The sequence below is a fragment of the Biomphalaria glabrata genome, chromosome 9, assembly GCF_947242115.1.
Source record: "Biomphalaria glabrata chromosome 9, xgBioGlab47.1, whole genome shotgun sequence".
Classification (NCBI taxonomy): domain Eukaryota; kingdom Metazoa; phylum Mollusca; class Gastropoda; family Planorbidae; genus Biomphalaria; species Biomphalaria glabrata.
The window spans coordinates 11,561,397-11,588,167 of record NC_074719.1 but is presented as its reverse complement, the minus strand read 5'-3'; the positions used below and the strand labels follow the sequence as shown (position 1 = coordinate 11,588,167).

Sequence of the window (26,771 nt, the reverse complement as noted above, 5' to 3'; positions counted from 1 at the left end):
GTCGTGTGCGAGGCTCTGTTTATAAGTCGTTGATTTAAATATACAAAGTTATCTTAGTCATTTATCCCAAGTTCAACATACATCTACATCAATTTAGACACCAGCTAGTTAAACTTTAATACTGAATGCATGAACACATACTATAAAAAAAAGGCATAACAGTAATAAGATACATTCTATAGATTGTATCTTTGGTCAGACAGAACTAAACATTATATAAACTACACTGTCACTCATGGGAATTAAAAAAAAACAATATCTCGGCAAGTAGTGAGCTAGTTATTTTTAGCGGGGAAAAAAAAGGAACATATTGTCAAATACAATTTACATATACATATCATCTGACATTACCAATGTGTAACTCATGTGTACACTGTAATGACACAATAGTAAGACGCGTAGAAGTTAGGTTTAATTGGGTATTTCGCGACAGTACATTTAAAACTTAGAACGGAATTAGATGAAAAACGATGAACTGGCGAGCGACGACGAGGGAGACTGGATTGTAGTATAGACACGATGTAGACTGCGCTCTTATTTCATAATAAACTATTTGTTTAAGTAAAGAACTGGACTTCTTCATTATTTACTAGATTTATCTGTTGGAGGTTGTTATGAATTGAACGAGCTCGCTGGTAACATCTCAAAGTAATCAACATCATCTACACTCAACTTGATCTAACAACCAAACACCCTCAACAACACTAACTCGATTCTATACAGTGTATTTGATATCATTTGCTTATTGATCTCAAAACGACGCTAAATGCTAATTGTGATTTTAGCGGCCACCGAAAGGGTTAGGGGAAAGACGCTATTAGTTTTGTGTGGAATGTCTGTCCGTCCGTCTGTCCGTCCCGTTTAGATCTCGTAAACTAGAAAAAATAGTGAAAATCCGACATTATATTATATTAGACCATTGAAAGTTCTGATGAAACGGCTACTTTTTTCTTTTCTGAAAGCGAAAAATCTAATTTTTTAAATCACTTATGCAAGAAGTTTTTTCATAAAAATACACCACTTTTACAACTATTCATTATTAATAGTAACAAACACGGGAGGCTCTTTATAAGAGTAGACCACGAACTACCTCATTTTTAACACATTTATGTAAACGGTTTTAGATTTTTTGTCAAAAAATATTTTTGTTTTACATTTGTATTGTTAAGTTAAGAAAGTTATGTTATACTAATTACTAAATTTACTCACAAAAATCTTTAATTTTTTTTTAAAGAGAAAAAATCTATTTAGTATGCATATTATTGGACATAATTTAAAACAACAATTAATAAGTAGTTTTTTTTTAATATTATCGCGTGAACTGCAGCTTTGCTTAATTACAATAGAATACTGAACTAAAGGAATTTTTTTTTTACGGAAATGTTTTTTTTTTTCTTGAGGAATAAGAGATTGTCTCTTTACAAAACAATTAGAGCAATTATATATTCATTATAAGACATTAGTTAGGTCAGGTTTACATCTAACTTCACTTTCACCTATCCTTTGGTCTGTGGACCACTGGGGCACCGCACTAGATCCGTCAACCTTCTTTCTCCATTCTTCTCTGTCATTTGTTTTTGATAGAATTTCATTCTGATGTTCTTTCAGAAAATATTGAAACCTGCCTTTTTACCTGCCAGGGTGGACCACTTCGGGGGCCGATTTTGAGTTTGTGTCTCCACACAAACTGTCTTTGCAACCTTGTTTTGTTTTGTCATTGATGATTGATGTTTATATGTGTGTCGTAAGATTGTGCTGTTTCATCATTAGTTTGTTTTCTCATAAAATTGCGTTGATTGTATTAAGATTGTTTTGATTGTAATAAGATTGTGTTGTTTATAAAAATGTCTTCACATAGATTGCCTGGTTTAGAAACGTGTCAATCATAAAATACAAAATTCATCATTTTGTTTTGTTTTTTATTTTGACTGGAATATTTTTGATGGTAAATAATCCAATGCTCACGTCCAACATTAACGTAATGAAACTGCACAGAAACAGCAGAGAAAGTCTATAGACTTACCTCTAACGTTAATTTTCCATCAGGACAATCTTTTCTAAATCCTTTATGCCTGAAAGTAGACAAAAAATATTCTAATAATAGAAGAATAGAAGAGGAGTTTTGTGCTGTGAGACAAATAAATAATTCAACAATAGAAATTACGCTCTGTACCATCAAAAAAGAGTCCAGTGTTTAATAATAAGGGACAACTGTATCTATTGTCTTTGATTGAACTATGTTTTTTAGGCGACCTAATAACGGTCTGAGAAAAATAATAAAAAAAAGTATGGAGCCCTCCCCCCCAAACTACAAAATTATTGTTTCACATAAATTCTAAGCTACTTTACAACAAAATGCACTTCAACACAAGGCTAGGCTCTGCGTTGTAAAAAAAAAATAAAAAAAAATTAAGATACAAAAAAATGACGCCAGGTCGAATGGTGCACTGTAAGGTCACGATTTCGTTGCATCAGGTCATAAACTAAATTGTCTGCCCTTATCTTCAGGAAGACGAAAGATCTGTTGGGCAGAGGAGGGTTAAAGTTTAATCTCCAACATAGGAGAGTTTACACGAGCGATGATTACGACCTATTATTATGCCAGCAAGTCTACAGTCTGCGTTCACATATCTGTCTCTTTAATTGACAAACTAATTTATTGGGAATTACTGTAAATAATTTGGCTTAAGAAAAGTAGAAAGTAGAATAAATAAATGACGCTTTCTGGAGCAAAGTAGTAAAGTAGAAAAAAGAAAAGAAAATTTTGAAAGAATCAAAACCCCAGAAACAGTTTATTTGATTAAACTATATTTCTATGTACATGTGTCATGGTCCCAGCACTACTGCAAAATATTTCTATGTACATGTGTCCTGATCCCAGCATTACTAAATTATATTTCTATGTGCATGTGTCATGGTCACAGCATTACTGCACTATAGTTCATGTACATGTGTCATGGTCCCAGCACTACTGCAAAATATTTCTATGTAAATGTGTCCTGATCCCAGCATTACTGCAAAATATTTCTATGTACATGTGTCATGGTCACAGCACTACTGCACTATATTTCTATGTACATGTGTCATGGTCACAGCACTACTAAACTATATTTCTATGTACATGTGTCATGGTGCCAGCATTACTAAACTATATTTCTATGTACATGTGTCATGGTCCCAGCACTACTAAACTATATTTCTATGTACATGTGTCATGGTGCCAGCACTACTAAACTATAGTTCTATGTACATGTGTCATGGTCCCAGCACTACTGCACTATATTTCTATGTACATGTGTCATGGTGCCAGCACTACTAAACTATAGTTCTATGTACATGTGTCATGGTCACAGCACTACTGCACTATATTTCTATGTACATGTGTCATGGTGCCAGCACTACTAAACTATAGTTCTATGTACATGTGTCATGGTCACAGCACTACTGCACTATAGTTCATGTACATGTGTCATGGTCCCAGCACTACTGCAAAATATTTCTATGTACATTTGTCATGGTCCCAGCACTACTGCAAAATATTTCTATGTACATGTGTCATGGTCCCAGCACTACTGCAAAATATTTCTATGTACATGTGTCCTGATCCCAGCATTACTAAATTATATTTCTATGTGCATGTGTCATGGTCACAGCATTACTGCACTATAGTTCATGTACATGTGTCATGGTCCCAGCACTACTGCAAAATATTTCTATGTAAATGTGTCCTGATCCCACCATTACTGCAAAATATTTCTATGTACATGTGTCATGGTCACAGCACTACTGCACTATATTTCTATGTACATGTGTTATGGTCACAGCACTACTGCACTATAGTTCTATGTACATGTGTCATGGTCCCAGCACTACTAAACTATATTTCTATGTACATGTGTCATGGTGCCAGCATTACTAAACTATATTTCTATGTACATGTGTCATGGTCCCAGCACTACTAAACTATATTTCTATGTACATGTGTCATGGTGCCAGCACTACTAAACTATAGTTCTATGTACATGTGTCATGGTGCCAGCACTACTAAACTATAGTTCTATGTACATGTGTCATGGTGCCAGCACTACTAAACTATATTTCTATGTACATGTGTCATGGTGCCAGCACTACTAAACTATAGTTCTATGTACATGTGTCATGGTGCCAGCACTACTAAACTATAGTTCTATGTACATGTGTCATGGTCACAGCACTACTGCACTATAGTTCATGTACATGTGTCATGGTCCCAGCACTACTGCAAAATATTTCTATGTACATGTGTCATGGTCCCAGCACTACTGCAAAATATTTCTATGTACATGTGTCATGGTCCCAGCACTACTGCACTATATTTCTATGTACTTGTGTCATGGTGCCAGCACTACTAAATTATAGTTCTATGTACATGTGTCATGGTGCCAGCACTACTAAACTATAGTTCTATGTACATGTGTCATGGTGCCAGCACTACTGCAAAATATTTCTATGTACATGTGTCATGGTGCCAGCACTACTAAACTATATTTCTATGTACATGTGTCATGGTGCCAGCACTACTAAACTATATTTCTATGTACATGTGTCATGGTCCCAGTACTACTGCACTATATTAAATTATGTACATGTGTCATGGTCCCTGTATTACTAACGCATTATTGACGGAAAACAAAGCACCAGTCTTGAAAAGACGACGCTCTTATCACATGAGCTTTATAGTACGTAGCCGTAACGACATTTAGAGATGCTCTACGTTGGGAACTTATTTTATCATAGTAATTATTTGACATTTCTACTTGAGACACGATAGCTGTTGTAAGGTATGAAACTGTATCGTTGAAACAAGCCAAATAATTACTTCAAACGAAAACAACAAAAGCCTATATGTGAGCAGGTCAGGAGGCTCGAGAGGGAGGACCTATTCTCTGCTCAACATTAAATTATTTAACAGTAGGCAGATGTTAGCGCTACTGGATGGGCTCAATCTGTGACACCTCAGTCTACGAACAAGGGGCTAGAGTCGCCTAAGTAACCAGACAACTAACTATACTAACCTGAAAGCAAGATAACGAAACTTTAGTTTAGGATAAATAAACAAAACGGAACTTTATTTACATAAAAATAAACGAATCAATAATAAAATATAATATATACACTAACCACTACTAGTACTAATCCGACCCTAATTGAACTATACTTTGCTATTACAAACACTAACAATTAACCAAACTAAACCAACTAACACAAACTGATCAAACTTTTCAAATCAACTACCTAACTAAATCACTAAAACTTCTACACTAGACCTAGATCTACACAAACACACTACAATAAACTAGTCTAGATCTACAATATTCTATTACTACAACCAACCAATAACACTAACACTAAAACAAGAACATCTTAGCCTAGTACCTTACTATTAGTATTCACTAAGAACAGAAACAGACTATAACTAAGCCACTAATAGAACTCTAAGCCTAAGGCAACACTACACTAGTCACTACAGAAACAAAATAAATCTACAGCAGCAGCAGCTTAAAACAGCAGTGTAATTGCAGCAGAATTGTATTCAGCAGTTAAAACAGCAGAGTAATACTCAATAGCAGCAGTAATAATAGCAGGCCGTCCCAGGTACAGAAATATAAAATAATTACACGACAGACCACAAAGATCTTCGACTGTCACACAGACATACTATACTGAACACTGGTCAACTGTACACTGACCTGTTTTAAAACAGCATGTAGTACTTTTTATACTATCCCGCACTAACCTATATAAAGATATACGGGAGTACAATTATAAAATATGACACTAACCTATAAAAATAAAATAGATAAAAATAGATATAACCTATACAACACAAATACATATAAAAAAATAGCTCTGGGAGCGCAAGCTCACATTTATAAAGTGGAAATAAATTACCGTTCAACTGTCTTCCTTTTTCTCTAAATATTATTTTCATTAATTACCACTAATTGATGGTTTATTGATTCATATGTTCATATAGACAATGAATAATTAAGCAAAATTTCAACTTGTTCCGAGAACTGAAAGTGAGAGAGAAGAAAAAAGCTTTTAAAAGAATCCAGACATCATTTTGATAAGCTTTGTAATAAAAATAACATACAAAGTTTGACTATTGATAACAATCCTGCTGTACAATACTATTTAAACTCACTTGTTAGAGTGAATATATGTGTAGATGGACAGTGAGCTAGTCATAAGTCTAGGGGAACAATCCAAGTTAAACTAAACTTTGCTACCTATTAAGGAGGCTCGAGTTCGAGGCTCGAGTTAAGCTGAACTGAGTTTGCTGAGTGCATTCTCCCACATAGCCCCTCCCCCCAATAATCCATACCAAACTATGCTAAACATTCCTCTAAGTTGCTGCTAATGTTCGTGATTGACTTGTATGTAAAATGAACAAAATCTTGTGCGCGCTAAAAATATTATTCTACAAGATGTTAATGCTCAGATCACAAATAATACTTACGGGAGGTAATATGAGATTTTGGTTGTATGAATACACATATACAATTTTTTTTATTATAAGTATAGTGTGACTAATCTAAACAATAAATCATAAAATTGTTTGTGGACACATTTAACCGATTACAAGAAATTTATATAATTTTCTCCTCCCCTGGATTAATCTAAATATATAAATATTCACCAAGAATGCCTTAAATAATTTTAATTGCTTTTATCAAATCACATATTCCCTATATATACAGCGTATGTTATATATACAATATCACTAATAAAGACTTTTCTGTTTGTAATAAAATGCAACTATACATTTAAAATTTACAAATCTAGATCCATTTAGCGAAAGAAAAAAAAATGCTGTCTACACAAAACGTAGATATTGAGATCTCATTTTGCAATTTAGAAGATACTTCAAGTCTTGCATCCCATAATTCTTTTTACAGAGGGAAGATACGATTTCGTCACGATAGTTCAACCTTGTATCCAAGCAGTAATTTAATCATCAATAAATTACAGGGGGAGATAACCTTGTCAGAGAAAAGAAAGCGTTAAAATAATGTACAACTGTAGGCTGCATTTCAAAAATAAAATAGATTAAGCAAGATTCGAAACAAAAATATTTCTGGAGTGCATTTAAACTCCAAGCAGAACAAGACCTTAAGTTAAGTCATCACCAAGAATCATACATGAGAAAACTACTTTTGACAGTAGAGACTAACCAAAGATGACAAAACATTGAGAACTTTTCGAAGGAGGTTTTATTTAGTTTTAATGACATTGCCAACGTTTTTTTTTTCATTATTCGGAGAGGTATATGCGATCTTGTGGTCTTTGAGGTTTCTATGATATTTGTGGTCTTTAAAGTTTCTGTGATATTTGTGGTCTTTGAGGTTTCTGTGATATTTGTGGTCTTTTAGGTCTCTGTTATATTTGTGGTCTTTGAGGTTTCTGTGATATTTGTGGTCTTTTAGGTCTCTGTTATATTTGTGGTCTTTGAGGTTTCTGTGATATTTGTGGTCTTTTAAGTCTCTGATATTTGTGGTCTTTGAGGTTTGTGTGATATTTGTGGTCTTTGAGGTTTGTGTGATATTTGTGGTCTTTGAGGTCTCTGTGATATTTGTGGTCTTTGAGGTTTCTGTGATATTTGTGGTCTTTGAGGTTTCTGTGATATTTGTGGTTTCTGAGGTATATGACTTGAAAAAAGTTGTACTTCCCAGTTCTGTTTATCAACACGCTCAATGGCTAATACAGGCATGTGAAGGTCACTGGCTACCCAGTGTCAGCACATGTAGCCACCAATTAGCCGTCATTTAGTGAGCGCTGCCTGTATCGCCTTTCAGTGGCACCTAATTGACACAGTTGGGCGAACTAACAATGGGCATGTAACAACGGGACTAAACTCTGTTTCTCTTGCTAATCTCATTAATCACGTTGCCTCCCGCTTGAGGGGGGAGGGAGGGGATGGAAGTGCCATAATCAAAAGTATAATGTCAAAAGTTTAAGTGTAGCTTAGAAACAAGCAAAGCTTTTCTAAGAGAAAAAACTCCACAATCCTATACTCTTAAGCGAGCAATTCTTGTATGTATGTATATATGTATGTATATATATTTATATTTATATATATATATAAATTTTATTTCGAAAACGGCTCTAACGATTTTCTTTAAAAGTTCACGGTATGTGCATAATAGTGAGAAAAAAATTCTCAACTCATTGGCCACATCGGGAAAACTCGAGGTCGACCGTTATATCGGTTTGAAAATGCCTCATTATCGAAAAATTAATTTTGGCTAGAATGTTTTATGAATGAAAATTTTCCATGACGTAAACGGGAAAAACGCTGCTTACGTCACTAGGCTTATCGCAGTACACTAAAATATTTCTTTGCAAGTTTTAAAAAACCATTAGACCTAATTGAACATTTGCGCACCATCTTACTGTATATTAATTTATTATAGAACTATGAAAGAAAAGTAATGAAATTAAATGTGCCAATTTATGATTAGTTATTGTGTTTTAAGTGCTTAATAAATTGTTTACTCTTTAATTGCGTAGAGTGGTGTAGATACCTTTTACATTGTTGTTTATTTTGCTGGTGACCTCCAGCTGTCTCGTTCTGTGCTATCTTCTATGTCAGCTAAGGCAAGTTGGCGCCTAAACTGGTCTTTTAAGCGTTACGGTGTTACGTCGACCACTTTTTAGCTCACCAAAAAAGACTGCCTTTGGCATACGTTCGTCTGAGATTCGTCTCCCATACAGGATACTGCTCTGTCCAGCGTAACTGTCGGACTTAAAGAATACCATCTATACAAAGGACGCGGATACACATTTGAGACCAAAATAAAATCTGCTGCCTAGGACAGACGCAGACGCTAAAAGAAAATCTTAATCGATCACCGCGGACAATGGTTATGCTTGCCCTGTATGTGGCAAAATATGTAGGTCACAGCTGCAATCCTCATTAATTTTCGGACTCGAAGACAAGCCTTATTATTATTATTATTTTGCTGGTGAATTATTACCATATGTTCATGCTTCGGTGTCTACTGTCCTGTACCAAAACAAAGGAAATGGTCATAACACAGCTTCTCTGCGCCTTACTTGCGAACTTCTTATAGTCCCACAGTCAGGCTGGGCAGGGCACGTATCCCGTATGGAGGACGAACATATTTTTCAGCGTAACAGAGGTGCCCCACGGAAACGTTTCTTTAGAAAACTAATGCAATGATTTAAGTCTATTAAGAAAAAATTTGCCATTTTACTTTGTCACAAAGTGCCTATTTTACCCTATAACGTAGAGATTTGCGTCACTTGATGTTTCGTACTAAAGCCATTATGAATGTATACTAATTCCATAATTAAATGTCTGAACGTAACCATCTGAGAAGTAACACTGCAAAGACTTTCTTCTAAGCCAGTAATAGTAGGCCTGCAATAGTTTTACGCAAAAGATGGATTGTAAAACTATAAGACGGATGTGAGATGTGGTTGGTCTAGACTATAGGAGGACTTAAGAGACTTTATATTTAATCGCCATGTGCAATTACATTTAGAACTAACAGAACACTAAAGCGACTCTTCAGATTAGTAGTCTTTATTTGATCGTTCATTTTCGTAATTACAACAATAGCCCAATAGTTTTACGCGAAAGAAGCAATGTAAAACGTTAAGACGTGAGATGTGGTTTTCTATAGGCCTACTGTTGGGGGGACTTTCTATTCAAATCGCCATGTACTATTACATTGAGAACTGACAGAACGAAAAAGCTACTCTTCGGATTGAGTCTTTACCCCATCGTTCATTTTCGTAATTACAACAATATTCCCAAAATGACTTAGGGTATATATCCTTCCTTCACAAATTATTCATCCGAGCGAGGCTCGGTCACCTGATATTGAGAAACTAAATAAGTAATCCTATACTCTTAAGCGAGCAATTCTTGTATGTATGTATATATATTTATATATATATATATATATATATCCTATACTCTTGAGCGAGCAATTCTTGTATGTATGTATATATATTTATATATATATATAAATTTTATTTCGAAAACGGCTCTAACGATTTTCTTTAAAATTTCACGGTATGTGCATAATAAGGAGAAAAAAATTCTCAACTCATTGGCCACATTGGGAAAACTCGAGATCGACCGTTATATCGGTTTGAAAATGCCTCATTATCGAAAAATTAAGTTTGGCTAGAATGTTATATGAATGAAAATTTTCATGACGTAAACGGGAAAAACGCTGCTTACGTCACTAGGCTTATCGCAGTACTCTAAAATATTTCTTTGCATACAAGAACGAGTTCTCAAGGATCAATAGACCTAATTAAACATTTGCACACCATCTTATTGTAGATTGATTTATTATTTGAACTATGAAAGAGAAGTAATGAAATTAAATGTGCCGATGTATGATTAATTATTGTGTTTTAAGTGCTTAATAAATTGTTTACTCTTTAATTGCGTAGAGTGGTGTAAATACCTTTTACATTGTTGTTTATTTTGCTGGTGACCTCCAGCTGTCTCGTTCTGTGCTATCTTCTATGTCAGCTAAGTCAAGTTGGCGCCTAAACTGGTCTTTTAAGCGTTACGGTGTTACGTCGACCACTTTTTAGCTCACCAAAAAAGACTGCCTTTGGCATACGTTCGTCTGAGATTCGTCTCCCATACAGGATACTGCTCTGTCCAGCGTAACTGTCGGACTTAAAGAATTCCATCTATACAAAGGACGCGGATACACATTTGAGACCAAAATAAAATCTGCTGCCGAGGACAGACGCAGACGCTAAAAGAAAATCTTAATCGATCACCGCGGACAATGGTTATGCTTGCCCTGTATGTGGCAAAATATGTAGGTCACATCTGCAATCCTCATTAATTTTCGGACTCGAAGACAAGGCTTATTATTATTATTATTTTGCTGGTGAATTATTACCATGTGTTCATGCTTCGGTGTCTACTGTCCTGTACCAAAACAAAGGAAATGGTCATAACACAGCTTCTCTGCGCCTTACTTGCTCACACTAAACATGATATCCATCTAGCGGTCAACGAGTTTGCGTACGCTGCAGCCTCTTTTGATTTAATTATAAACCTCGGTAAAAAGCTTGGAGTTAGGGCGTGTTGACGCAAGGCTTAGGAGAGATCTGAATGGAGAGATCTGTAAAAGCAGGCCATATCCCTCCACGGGCTGTAGCACCACTGGGATGGATGGATGGATGACAAAAGCCGTTATGAACTTCTTATAGTCCGACAGTCAGGCTGGGCAGGGCATGTATCTCGTATGGGGGACGAAGAATATTTTTTCGGCGTAACAGAGGTGCCCCACAGAAACGTTTCTTTAGAAAACTAATGCAATGATTTAAGTCTATTAAGAAATAAATTGCCATTTTACTTTGTCACAAAGTGCCTGTTTTACCCTATAACGTAGAGATTTGCGTCACTTGATGTTTCGTACTAAAGCCATAATGAATGTATACTAATTCCATAATTAAATGTCTGAACGTAACCATCTAAGAAGTAACACTGCAAAGACTTTCTTCCAAGCCAATAATAGTAGGCCTACAATAGTTGTACGCAAAAGATGGATTGTAAAACTATAAGACGGATGTGAGATGTGGTTGGTCTAGACTATAGGAGGACTTAAGAGACTTTATATTTAATCGCGTGTGCAATTACATTTAGAACTAACAGAACACTAAAGCAACTCTTCAGATTAGTAGTCTTTATCTGATCGTTCATTTTTGTAATTACAACAATAGCCCAATAGTTTTACGCGAAAGAAGCAATGTAAAACGTTAAGACGTGAGCTTTGGTTTTCTATAGGCCTACTGTTGGGGGGACTTTCTATTCAAATCGCCATGTACAATTACATTGAGAACTGACAGAACGAAAAATCAACTCTTCGGATTGAGTCTTTACCCGATCGTTCATTTTCGTAATTACAACAATATTCCCAAAATGACTTCGGGTATATATCCTTCCTTCACAAATTATTCATCCGAGCGAGGCTCGGTCACCTGATATTTAATAATAATGAGATGATTAGTTGGTTAATTTTTTAAAATTGTTCCATGTTTCGTTTGGTACAATAAATAATTGTTTAAAGTTTCAACTTGATCCGAGAATAGGTGTGGAAGAAATAACGTGTACAATTATCTAAGGGGAAAAAGTCTAAATATGTGTGAATACTGAAGGATTTAGTTACCTTGTTGGTATAAAAGAAAATAATGTATGACCAGTAATTAATTGATGAATTGGTTCATTTATTTTATTGATTCATGTATAAATAATTGTGTCCAATTTCATTTTGATCCGAGAATGGGTTGGGAATTTTTTTTTACCAGATCGAGTGAGTTTATATACGCTTTGTAAAAAAAAAAACAGGTTGTAAAGAAGCATCCACAAGAATTGGTGATGACCACCTTAAGGCCACAGAGAAAAACTGTCAGACATTTTAATATCTAGACCTTAGTGATTTGGTAGTAATAGTATTCTAGTTATGTGTGGTCAAGACTTAGTGTTTCTAGACACTTCTAATAATAATAGGTTATCCACTATTATCGACTTTTATACATACAGAATACACCAAACAGGATTCATAGATTTCATAGTATTTCTGTGAACTTCCAAAATTTTAATGCACCACAGCATGCCACGCGAGAGAAATGCTCCCTGGTGCCAGTGGAGAATGAAATAGTAAAAAAAAGTAGTTTCCCTTTCAGATCTTGCGATCTATGGGGCAGATGATGTTAAGGTCATCTGTTTCTATGGCCAACTGTTAACAAGCAGGGTGTTATGTGTCCAGCACAACGACCGATCGCCTTACTTTCCCCAAGTTAAGTCAAGTACCCATTAGAGTTGGTCGGACTCAGGGGAGCCCTAAAAATCCCGAAATTCAAAATCTCAGTCCTCACCGAGATTCGAACCCAGGACCCCAGGTTCGGAAGCTGAGCACCTAACCACTCAGCCACCGCGCCCCTGGAGAATGAATGGGTTGCCTGAATCAGCCAGGAAAACCAATGACTTAGGAGAGTTTAATTCACATGAATAGGCTGACACGTGAAATGCATAGGACGTCATTTTCTTCTCTTTCAATAATAATTTATAAGAGAAGATAATTCGGCAGAAGGACAGGGACTGTCCTTGATGACCTGGAGGAATTGCAGACGATTGAAGTTGACAGGGACGATGCGTTAATTTAAAAAAAAAGGTTCACTTTCAGAATATAAAGTATCCGTGACACCAGAACTTTGAAGGGTCAAAAATATGATGTCGAATCAGCTAGATCTTTTCTCCTTTTTGACATCTAAGCTTGACAGACGAGAAGCCATACAAAACTAAATCGGCTATCCCTCTTTCGGGTTGCTCTAAAGCTGCAATTTTACTTAATAGACATTTCGACAGGGAAGTCCAAGCTACCAATGATTTCAATGGCTGAAAATATAACTCCACCTGGAACATCTTTTCGTGTAATGTACGAGCTTTTGTGTACATAAAAGTCAATCAATAGCAGAGATACTCTTTAATTCATAGTGTCTTGTGATCTTAACTAGCTGTCTACCTTTAACTCTTTCTCTCCGTAATTATCTACCACATTCTGGTGGAATCAACGTTGGTATCGTCAGTTAGGAGAGAAAGAGTTAAATATCTCTATCTACTTAGACTAGCCCATTCAATGTCTATGACATTTCACTGACTACGCATTGCAAATGATGAATAGCAAAACAAAAACGAGGGACATTATCTCCGATGTCAGTATTAGAGTGGAAGAAACCAGCTACCACACTGATAGTTGAAGGCAAGAATTTGCTTGGGTCACTCAGTACAAGTCTGGAGCCAAGAAACAACATCAACAAAATATCTTACAGAGATTTCCATTTGATTGTGTAATAGACATTTCCAAGCGCATGAATAAACAGCAAGGCTCCGTCCTTGAGTAGATCTTCAGGGCTTCAGTGAATATCTTTGTCAGTCATACAATGAAAACATTGTAAATGATGGCACATACACCACACCAGCGGTTCTAAGTATGATCAAACATTTCAAATGATTTTTTAAAAATATTAAGTGAATAGAAATTTCAATACAAAACTTTGAGGATGTTTTGAGAATATTAAGAAATAAGAAAGATGAAACAAGAGAAACACAAGAGAAGAGAATATGCTGTGGCCATTAAATATTTTAATTAGAGGCCCATTTAAGGTTCAAACTGAGAACCAATAAAGTAGATCACAAATAGCAGTACATGACCAACAGAAAAAAAAAATCAACATATAGAAGATTTTTTTTTAGTTTATATTTAATAAGTTTAATTGTAGCAATTAATTTGGATCAGCGATGTAATTAAATTTGTAATAGATAATAATAAATAAATAATAATAAATTTTAGCTTTTAGCTTTCTCAGTGCGCTGTGATCCTATCACTTGTCTGGACCAGTTGGGAAAAGGAAAGGGGAGGGGGGAGATGGAGGTATCTGTGGGAATGTTACCGTGATCGCTTTTTCAATGCATTAAAAAGTTCTAAGACTTGAGTTCAAACTCAAGGGCTCAAGCGTCCTCAAGGGAAATAATTCAACTTATATCACCACACCTGTCAAGTACAATTTATTTCCCTTGTTCGATACCAAACAAAATAATAATTAATTACCAAAAGTTGAATAGGAGGTGCGGTGGCTGAGTGGTAATGCGCTTGGCTTCCAAACCGTATGTCCCGGGTTAGAATCCTGGTGAAGACTGGGATTATTAATTTCGAGATCTTTAAGGTGTCTCAGAGTCTAATGTGTACCTGACATTAGTTGGAAAAAAGTAAAGGCGGTTGGTCGTTGTGCTTGTCACGTGACACGTTAATCGTGGGTCACAGAAACAGATGACCTTTACATCATCTGCTCTATAAACAACTAATTGTTGTTGTTTTTTTATTGTTTTACAAGGTACAAGAAATTATTGTGCAAAATGTGTACTTGGATTGATTGGGTGTGGAAGAAATAACGTGTACAAACGTTTTACCAGACAGACAGACAGACAGAATGAGTTGAAATAAGCTTTGTTATTACGCACTGAAATAAATGACCACTGGAAGTAAAGGACCAAAACCATAGTTTAAATAGAGAACCAGACTGGACACATAAACTAAGTGTGTATTCTTTTCCCGGCTTCAGCCTGGCGCTCATTTGGAAACGTCCATTTGAGGAGATGAGTTTGAAAAAAACAGAAAGTCACATGACTTCCAGCGGGGTCCACAGACGTTCAAGCGAAATTTACATGCATATGGAGAGGGTGAAATAAAGGTTTGCTTACTTTGTCCCAATCACTACTTAGTTCTTCGCTGACGAACGCAGGCTGATGTTGCGACCATCTCACGGTAAGTGGCGGTACAGCATGGGAGTACGAAGAAAGCCCTCCAGGGATCGTCCATTGGACACGCGGGCAGGAGAGGGGAATCAGTTTGGCCCAATAAACGGATGCACATGTCGTCCTAACTATACTCTAAGATCTGTAAAAATTCCTATTGAAATAAACTTTGCTAAGTCAGCATGATCTAGTTTTGTTTTGTTTTTTCTATCTGGTTACACACTTGCTTCAGGGATAGTGCAAGGATTGCTTCATTTGGTGCGCTTCTATTGTGACTTTTTATTTATTTATTGTAAAAGCAAAAATAAAACACACTAAAAAAAAAAAAAGCAGTGGTGCTCTAGTCTGCCAGGGTTGGATGTACTATTTGAGATTGATGGAAGGTATTATCGTAGGAGTGCCTGCTGACGCTATGCGAAATATACAATACAGTGTACAATGGCGTAGCTAGGGGTTTGGGGGGCCCAGGCGGCTTGACCTCTTTAGGGGCCCTTACATTTTGATATTCGACATCATGAGATAATGTCATAATATTTAATGTAAAATCACTTTTCGGACACTCATGTGTCCCCCCCCCCCTTTTCGAGTGGGGGCCCGCGGGGATTTTCAAATTTGGAACCCCCACCCCAGCTACGCCACTGACAGTGTATTTGAATGTGTATACTTCAAAGAAGCAACCATATTATTATACCTTTTTGTCTACATAGATATAGATGTTTGTGTGAATTTTCATTCAGTAAACATCGAACAGTAACTGGTATATTCGGCAATTAAAAACTTGAAATTTCAATAGTAACATTACTTATTTTGCCGACCTGTATCAGGCTATCAAAATTTCTATAGCTGCAACTTAAATCTTTCGTGTTTGTTTGTTGTTGTTGTTTTAGAGGACAAAAGAAAAAAAAAGATTTGACATTTTATTTATCTTAATAAAAATAATTTAAGTTAGTCAAATAATGTTTGTGAGTGAGTTTATATCAGCCTTTAAAATATCAATAATGTGAAAGAAAATGAATTACCTCCCTTAAACTATGTTTATAACAAGGTTTCATAGCTACAGCTCTGCAGTTTTGGACAATTAGATTGTAGACTTTCTATGTATAGGGCTGTATAGCGGTGTATAAATCAATTCTAAATGGACATCTACTGCTGTGCAGGGATGGCTTCGAGGACACAATATATTGTTCAGTGGTCGGTTCTCATAATCATTGATAGTCTGTCTACATCTTGCAATTATAAGAGCCCCAGTGGTAAACAAAGGATAGCGTTATTTAACCATACAGTAGTGTAACTCTCTTTGTGAGGAGGAGCAATAAACAAACTCATTGGTAAACAAACAGACTCGGGGGGGGGGACGTAGAGATAAATAGGAGAGTATAAAGATTATGCATGAATATAATCGCAAGGACGACAGGAGGGATATTTATTTATATGAAATAAAGAGAGAGAAAGAGAGAAAAAGTTAGAAAGGGAGAGAGAAAGAAGATGATAAAGAAACAAGAGGTCAGAAAGAGAGAGAGAGATGAAGAGTCCAGTGCATGTGCATATTTAATGAAAGGTCCAGACTTTTGACGATTTAAGCAATTAAAATGTTATCCTGAAACGTGTTCAACATTGGAAAGAAACATAAACAAGAGTAGACTGAGAGAGAGATAGAAAGAGGGAGAGAGAAAGAGGGAGAGAGAGAAAGAGAGATAGAGAGAAAGAGAGAGAGAGAGAGATGTATGCAATAGAAAAGACAGGGAGAATATAGAAATAAACAACTGGATAGAAGATTGAGAAGATATTTAATAGCGCATTGAGGAAAAAAAATCATAAACTTAAAAGTGGTAATGGTGGTTGGTGCGGGGGGGGGGGGGGGCGAAGAAGTCAAATGAAAAAGTAAATTTAATCTACAAGAAGGTGGGAGAAAGGGTGTGTATAGGAGAGAGAGAGAGAGAGGGGGGGGGTAAAAAAATATTATTAATCATGCAAAAAGAAAGCAGAGAGACAGATAGGCAGGCAGAGTCAGAGGCACACATGTAAACAACAGACAAGAATATACCTATGTCTGAGAGAGTTCAGAGTGAGAGAGAGAGAAATAAAAGAGAGAGAAAGAGAGCGTACGAATAAGGGAAAAAAAGGTTGAGAGAGAGAGACAGCAACTGAAAGGGAAATACGTTGGAAGAGAGGGAAAAGTAAGAGAGATGATTTCATAGCAATGAAATGAGAGAGAGAAAGAAAGAGACAGAGAGAGAGAGAGAGAGGGGGGGGGGAGAAAGAGAGAGAACACGACGTGAGCCGAAGCTTCTAATAAAATGTCTCTCTTGTGTAAATATTTCATGCGTATAGTTGGTCTAAATATAAAATCAAGATATGCAGGACACAAATAACCCAGAAAACATTCCATGAGCTCCGAGAACGAGCTTATCAGATGTATGTCGATCTATATATTTATATAAATGAATATGATCATAACATTTCGCGAGAAAACCCAGCTGCCAATCAATAAACGATATCCTGGAAAACCTAGATAAATCAAGAAAAAACCAGTTCAAGTATTACAGGTCAAACGTTTAACTATCTCATGTCTATCTACATAGAACTTTAAAGCTTACCTTTTACTTCATTGGCTAAATACAGTCATCGTTTAGCTTTCAAACTTGTAGATATATCTTATAATAACAGAATATATAGATCCTACTCTTCTTATCTTATAAATTACAGACGTTCAGTCAATAAAAGAAGATATTTCTAGAGACCGCTCTACCTCTGGATACAACCACCTTCACAGGAAACGCAATCCGATACAACGGAAATAATAATTCAGTGAAACAATTAACTACGAACAATAATCCTCCGAATTCACATAAAATCCAGGCTGTACGTGTCTGTACTTTTCTCTTCAATCTAAAACCTCCTTCAACACACTGACACACACACACACACTGGCACACACACAGATACCCCACTTCATGATGTAATCACATGGAAAAAAACAACAACAACACAATTCTGTCATCGTGTTAACCAGTTCACGCATGGCCAGTCAACAAGTAAAATATAAAATGATATAAATTATATAAGAAAGCACATTATCATCACTGCCATAGCTCCTAATACTGCGAGGTTTATCTCCCCGTATTGTAGATAGACAAAATTACTGAATTACCACTAATGGATTGACTATCTGGTTGTTTTTATTGATTCATATTTTGTCTTCGACTATGAATAATTAAACAAAGGTTCAACGTGATCCGGGAACGGAAAGAGGGAGAGATAGCATGTAAAGGAATCCTCCCAGATAGACCGTGACCTCCGTGTCGAAGGCGCCGGATAGACAGACAGAATGAGTTGAATTAAGCTTTGTAAAAACAAAAGGAATCTATCTATTAACTCTAAATTATATTTCAAATCTTTGAAACTGGAGTGTAACTGTCAAGGGTTAAAAGGAAATCTGAGTCTAAATATCAGTATCAAGTGAACGAGCCTCGCTTTAATTTTTGGTTGAATGATTTGGAAACATTTTTGTAATGACCAAAATGAGCGATGGCAGACCCAAGTCCAACCCGATAACATTGCTTGTATGTCCTGTTAGTTCTAAATGTCATTGAACAAAGAAATTCAAATTTAAAATCTTGTAAGTTCCCCCACAGTCTAGAAAAACCGTTTCTCACATTGTTTTCTAGTGCTGTTTCTGCGTACAACTATTTGGTCTATTATTGGCTTGGAAGAAATTCTCTGCAGTGTAACTTCTCAAATGGTTATGCTTAGGCGTTTAATACTGCAGTTTGTGCATGAAATCTAGGCACAGTTAAGTAGAACTTTGATTAGGCTCCATATTCATTATGGCTTTTTGTGTGAATCTTCTTAGCTTCATCCAACATAAACTGATGCTAAATCTCTTAGTTACAGTGTAAAGCATGGTTTTTGTAACACTATAAAATGCATCACTTTTCCCTGATTGACTTGAAATCATTATCTTAATGTTCTAAATATAATTATTATGCATGTAATGTATTGACCAGATAACATATTGATTAAATAAACAACAAAACATGGCCGCTTTTGTCATTACAGAGCTTCTATTATGTATCTGATTATCTATAGCAGTTGTAACAGCTTATTTAAATAACATAACTTCATATGTTTATCTATCTATAACTAGCATAATTTCAGATTTTTCTTTAACTGACATAACATAACCTCAGATGAGATTGGTCTATCTATGACCAACTTATACAGTTCTCTAGCCGATACTTTTCTTTCAACTAAGGTTCTAGTGCTTTCATTGTCCAACAGACCTCACAACTGCTATAAAGATTCAGCTGTGTTAACTTTGTAACTACCTACAACGGGCGTACCAAAGACATCTTCAGGTGTTTATCCATTGGCTAGATACTTTAAACACCATAATACAATACATTGATAACTCCACTGTTTAACAGACCACATAACCCACACCGTAATACTTGACGTTTTTATCTTGCTGCCTTCAACTGCCGTAAAATAGCTTCGTGTTTATCCATTTGGTTAACTACCTGGCACACCTTGCTTTGTTACACGTGGTTAATGCATCAAGTGAGCACGCCTTAATAATGTTTGTAAGGATAGCTGCAGTTTAAAGAAACTTTACACGAGGGCGTAACTCAATATCAACAGGAGAGTTTAACTTGTTTTAGTATCGACTATTAAGAAATATCACAATAAGATTAAAAAACGGAGAGATTATAGAAAACCAGATATAAAACTATTTCGCCAGATGAAACTTAATCTGAATTTGTTACTTAGTTTTGAATGCTTACGCCAGTGGCGTAGCTACGGTGGGGGATGGGCGGGAGGGGTCCAAATTAAAAAATCCTCCAAATGAGTGTCTGAAATTTGTTTTTACATTAGATATTAAGCCATTATCTCATGTCTTGAAGTCGAATGACAAATTCCAGAGCCCCTAAAGAGATCAAGCCCTCTGGCCACCTCTTTGCGCCACTGGCATACACATTACATTTTATTTACTTATTATTGATGTAGCCTCTAGCTCACTTACAAAGGCCGCGAGTTACACATTTCAGACCAAAAGAAAATAAGCTGCCGTAGACAGACGCAGACGGCGAAAAGAAAATCATAATCGACCATCGGCGGACAATGGTTATGCTTGTCTTGGATGTGGCGAAATATGTCGGTCACAGCTGGGGCTGCGTTGTCACGGGAAATACTGTATTCTTCATTAATCTTCGGACTCGAAGACAAGCCTTATTATTATTATTGATGTAACTCACCACAGTGACAAATGTTATTATTGTATCCCAAATGGTTAGAATATTATACTTCGCATTTAAATTCCCCTAGAACTTTTCTAATCTTATAAAATAAATCGTCTTCGATTCCGGAGATTAAGTTGCGACCTGCATATTTTGCAACATGTAATGCAGAAAAAGCCGTTGTCCACAGGAGGTCAATATACGTTTACTTTTTATTGTCTGTAATCTAGCTTCTAAGATCACCCAGCAATCTCAGCAATCTCAGCAAAGCCAGCAATCCCAGCAATCAGCGTAAAGTTTCAAAAGTGAAACAAAAATGTTTAAAGCAGAAAATGTATATTCATGTTCCACTCTTCTTCCTCTCTTTATCAAACTACACGTGACACACAACCAACACAAAGGCAACACAAAGACAATACTTACCACTGTTTGATCTCTGACTCTGTAACTGAAATAAAGAATTGAAAATAAAACTATAGTAAAGCAAGTACTTTAGTCTTAACATAGGGAATTCATAAAGAGTCAAACAGACTTCAGTCTAATGAGACACTACTCAAACAATTACAGAGAAGTAGATCTACATACATTTACTTTAAACACAATTCGCTAATACCAATAGTCGTCCGCTGTGTAGGAAGTGGGAATATAATTTATACTTTAAAAACCTCATGTATACACTTAAAATAATTCTCTGATTAGTAATACATTTAAAATAAAGAGTTTTGTTGTCTTAACAGATTTCAGACATTCCCAGCCTCAATCTCTAGCAGACAGCAGACGTGCAAGGTTTGAACCCGTTACCTTTATGAGGACAGTCCGAAGCGCATATAACCTGAGCAGACAGCAATATTGTTTATTATTTTCACAATATTTATTTCTATCCCTCTGCTTCCAGAATTTATTTGTAAATAAGCACAAGAAGACAAATAAACAAGTCTATTATCTATAGATAATCAGAAGACAAATCTATAACAATATAGCTCGTCAACTCTGAAGTGCGAGATATCATAAGCCGTTAATTTAAATACTATTTTTTTTTAAGTTGTTACTGTGTTTGTTCTTTAAAAAAGATATTCTTTCGTTGACTTTTTGAATACACAGCTAAAGAATGTTGACTTCATTTTCTTTTTTTCTTCTTTTAACAATTGTTTAAAAAAAAAAACAAGGTTACAAAGAAAGTTTGTGTGGAAACATAAACTCATAATCGGCCCCCGAGTTCAGGCAGGTAACTAGCATGTTTCAATATTGTCAGACAAAACGAATATATTTTTAGGATGCATGGGCATCAAATATATTTATGTTTTAAAAGAAAAAGGCATTATTTTTAGAGTTCATAAGTAAAATGGCAGTTCCTCTTTTCAATCTACTTTTAACACGATAACGAAAATGGACTGACAGAATTCTGACATACAGACAAGACAGCACAAAAGCAATAGCGGTTTTACACTTCGGGACGCGTTTAAATACCAGAATTTACTGGTGTTTTTAGACCAGTAAAAACTTGCATCTAATTACCATTAGACTAAAGTCTCAGTAAATAACTTCTAAAAATAAACAAGCAGATCTGGTATTTTATTTTCTCAGATATTTGATGTACACAGTCACATGGCCTCCTATCAGATGGGTATCAATGTTTACACAAGGCTCAGCGATATCTCGCCAATACAACGCATGTACTCACCACTGTGGGTCGCTATAGAGATAAAGATGCTATCTCCATCACGTCCCCCCTCCCTCTACCCTATTAAGCACCGACAGGGCCGGTCTTAACACGTGATTGCACTATGCGAAATGTATTGCGCGGTCCCGGTCTGGGTAGCGATAAGGATACAAAGAGAAAATTAAGATTTTGTTTTAGAAAAATAAATTCGTCTTTTTATTGTACTCATTCTTTACTAAATACAAGATCACGATCAAATTAAAACATTTTTTGTCGCATTTTTACGGCTGTCGAAAATGTTGTGTTTAATAAGTGTACGCTTGTAACATGCCCGAAATAAGTTAATACAGCTGCGGAATTACGACAGTGGGTATACCAAGGGCCTTATCCTCAACCTTTTTTTTAAAGGAAAATGAGATTAAATTTTCAAGAATTGTATTTTATTTTTTTATTTTTTTAAATATATCTTGTTATTGGATATGAGTAATTTCATTCATAAGTGAATACTTATTACATCTTTAGAAACATTGTAGAGGCCTCCATAAAAATCCTGCCTCGGGGCCTCCCCATACTTCAATCCGGCCCTGTCTCTAGATCTAAATATGTTAATAAAAAATATCGCTTTTGATTTTTGTAAGAGATCGAGATAGATTTAGATCTTTATTTATATGCCAGTGACTATAAAAGAAACTAAAGTACTGGAACTTTCGATATTGGTTCAAATTTACACTGTTATTACATCTCCATTACAAGAACGCTGACAATGCCGTTTTGAGTGTGTGTGTGTGAGTGTCTAAAATTGGCGTTTTCCAACTTGAATGACACTCCAATATGACAATTTTGTCTTTTTTTTTTTCAGAAGATTTTTATAATTTCAGGAGATTTTCATGACTTTATTTTTATATGTTTTGCAATATCAGGAGATTTCCAGAAGCTCATAAAATATAATTAATAATATTTTCATTTAATAGTTTACACCTAGCATTAGCGCAGGGCCTATGAAAGTGCGGGGCCCACTGCAGCAGCATATGTGGAAGTGGCCTAAGGCCGGCTCTGAGCACAGATTTTTAAAACATTCTGGTGGAGCTGCATTAACTACTAATTTAGTTTCGTAGAAAATGACCAACTTACATCGGCAAGAGATGATGTGTTCTTTCAAATTAAGAGCCTTATACTTCGTTATTTTTATTAGAGGCGTAATATATATATTTATAGGTATGTATGTATGTATGTATGTATGCATGTGTGTGTGTGTGTGTGCGTGCGTGCGTGCGTGCGTGCGTGTGTGTAGAGGGGGGAGTGGCCAATCTGAGTAGTTTTATCTAAAGATATCTTCACTAAGGTAATACAACTCTAGGCAATGTACACCAGTCTCGAAATTATGAGGCAATAATGTAAAATGAGGCAATGATGTAAAAAAGGGGCAATGATGTAAAAAAGGGGCAATGATGTAAAATGTGACAACAAGCTGTTTCTGTTGTATTGACGTCACCCTTCCTCTTTAAGACAAGACAAGACATGAGTTTGAGTTTCATAAAATTAATGAAATTAGCTTGGTTTCAGTTTTTACTTGTTTGTTCCCTTTCACTTGTAATATAGTTGACAACTTTGAGTTGAAGAAAGTGACTAAAATAGTAAGTTGTTGGGCGCTTCCACGCAGTGCTTAATACAGACAAACCAAACGGAGGTAAGTCTCCAAAAAAGGACATCCAATAACACAGGCATATAAGTGATTCAACGCTGATACTAAATGTTGTACAAACAGTTTATTAGTAACAAAGGGAACCGTTAAATGTCGTTAGGTCTCTATGTTCATGAAAAGCTCCTCTCTCTAAGGCCGTCCAAATGTAGTTTTTACATAAGTTTCCATTTCGCTATTGTGTTTCTCTCAAAACCCAGTCTAGTTTTTAGTAGTCGCTTCATTGTCTCTAAGTCAAAGTTTCCCCTTTTTAAGAAACTAATTTCTAATCGTGTCATAATAGAGTAGATATGATAAAATATTAATGTTGCGAATATCAACCAGCCATGACAACATAGGTCAAACTGACCAAAGTTGTGTTTCTCTGTGTCAAGACAATCACACCTCATAACACTTTAGTTAGGTGTATGCTAAACATACGTGGATGTAGTTTTATCATTTACATAACAGATCACGTGATTCCGGGACCCCAGGTTCGAATCCAAGCACTTAACCACTCAGCCAACGCGCCCAACAAGTCATGTGACTAGCGCTATTGTGTGTGTGTGTTTTTTCAGCATTAGTTCAACACACAAACATTTACACACGCGCTGGATTACACGCGTACCTAGCAAGCTTCCACAACGAACATTCAAGCTCACCCAGGCTCACACATACACATGTTTGAGACCAACACACACACACACAAAACTAAGCGCGTGCTCCGAGCTACGTTCTTGACAGCAAGAAGAAAACGAGAAAGATAAGCAATCTTTAATAAACTTATATGAACGCACACATACACTTTAGGGTATTGCAGTGATTCTATTATGTAAACAAAGTCACGTGCTCAGCACACACACATACAAACACACATGCATACACTTAAAGACATGCAAACATGCTCACTAAACAGTAATGAACACAATTGGTCTCAAAGGGGAGCTACTTCCTATGTGTGCAGTTATACATGCTGTAGGTCAAATTATCTCCCGATTTAAACACAAATGGAATGGGTTAAGAAGGTGAATGTCTAGACATGCCGGACTTAAAGAGTCTGGGCCTGCAGGAAATTAAAAGTGTTTTTTTTTTCTAAGCAAAACGAAATTAAAGACAGATCATTCTAACAATGTTTGGTAATCGCGATGTACTGTGTAAACCAATGTTCATTATCTCTTACTCTGTGTACAGTTCACCCACGAAATACGAGATAGATGAACTCTCTGTACACTTTGTTGAAACATTTTGTTTACATTCGTCTCAATGAAGTGGCCAGTTTTTATTTTCATGTTTACAGGACAATAAAAGAAAAAGAAAAGTGAAAAAAAAAACGCAAAGGAAAACTTTAGAACAGATTAAGACATAAAGTAGTTCGTCCTCAACATTATCTAATTTCCAACACTCGTAACGGAACGCTATAATACATTTATTTATTTATTTATAATGCAAATGGTCCCTTGCAGATTTACTATGTATGCACTACGGGCAGATATCTCAAGGGTTTGGACTGTACTAGTGTGACAGGCCAGAAATGACGAGGGGTCTAGGATTCGGATCTTGGTGAAGATTGTGATTTTGAATTACTGCATTTTTTTGGACTTCACCCAACTCTATTGGGTTCCTGACATTCGTTGGAGATAAGTAAAGGCGGTTGGTCGTTGTGTTGGTCACATGACACCCTTGTTAGCCGTCAGCCAAAGAAACAAATTACCTACTTTTAGCCTATGAGTTGTAGATTTGAGCTCTGTCGAAAATCCATTCCGTAGTATTGCCATATACATTTACAAATCAGCAAAGCTCACTGTCTCTTGAGTTAAAGCCAACATAATCCAACATCATCTAGCAGATTGATACCATACACTTGGCACTTATTGATAATCTACGGAAATCTACAGCAGTGCTTCTCGAACCTTTGAAAATGACATCCCTTTTAAACGCTAATTTTTTTCCTGCATTCTGAACTTCATAAATGTATTCCCCTGGTGTCTACAACACACTATTAAAAGAAGAGCAAAGTTCAAACGAAGTTCAATTAAAAAGTGCGTGAAACGAGCCGAACTGGAGTGTGAGAGACATTCGAAGCAGTTAAAGCAAGAATGAATGATCGTCCTAAGATCTTCCTTCGTAACCAGCAAGACTTTTTGTAGCGGGCCTGATATGCATTAATCTCGTTGCAGACGCCTTCAAAACATTATAAAAGTTAAACCCATCTGCTTCACTTAAATGACTTCCCTTATTTAACTTTTTAGTATATTTTGTTTTTTGTTATTATTTTGCTACCAGATTACTTGCATAAATGTGAACTTTAATGAAAATACAACAGAATTTTAATTTTCGTTTTATATTAAAAAAAAAGACCGACTCCGTCCCCTCCTTCTGGTCAACACGTGGGGGGCCTCTAGCGTACAGTTTGAGAACCGCTGATCTACAGCATCAAGTGTTTCATGCTGCTTCGCCTAACCTAGAGCAAGTGTAACCTGTTGTGACATCTACACGAGTGCTGACGCTCTTGAGAACATCACGAGGCCGGGAGGTGAAGCTCTGAGGTAAGAGACTTGCGAATGAACATTTGGTGTACAGTCTTGGGGGCGAATTTCCAGGTCCATCTGCACCAGTCATTTTATAGAATTTAACGACTCTCCTTAGTTTCAGTTGCGTATGTTTTCAAACATAATGGACGAGATGCTAATGAAAGAAATACTACTTTTGTTTATATATATATACTAGCCGACATTACCCGCGGCCTGCGGGCCTTAGTTTGTGTTAACTAATCTAGTGGATTGGATTTAGATGCAGGTTAAACGTAGCTAATGATCCTTTCAAGTTTTTTCTCTT

General features: G+C 36.1%; 1 protein-coding gene across 7 annotated transcripts in view; it reads right to left on the bottom strand.

Moving 5' to 3' along the window:
* The window catches only part of LOC106051324 (neuronal calcium sensor 1), a 107,173-nt gene that overhangs the window by 47,198 nt on the left and 33,204 nt on the right, over window positions 1–26,771 (bottom strand). For all 7 annotated transcript variants that reach the window (XM_056042859.1, XM_056042860.1, XM_056042855.1 and 4 more), the window contains exons 3-4: window positions 21,022–21,046; window positions 2,024–2,072 (exon numbers count right to left, since the gene is read on the bottom strand). In XM_056042859.1, the coding sequence (XP_055898834.1) occupies window positions 2,024–2,072; window positions 21,022–21,046 (74 nt within the window). The remainder of the gene's footprint in view (window positions 1–2,023; window positions 2,073–21,021; window positions 21,047–26,771) is intronic.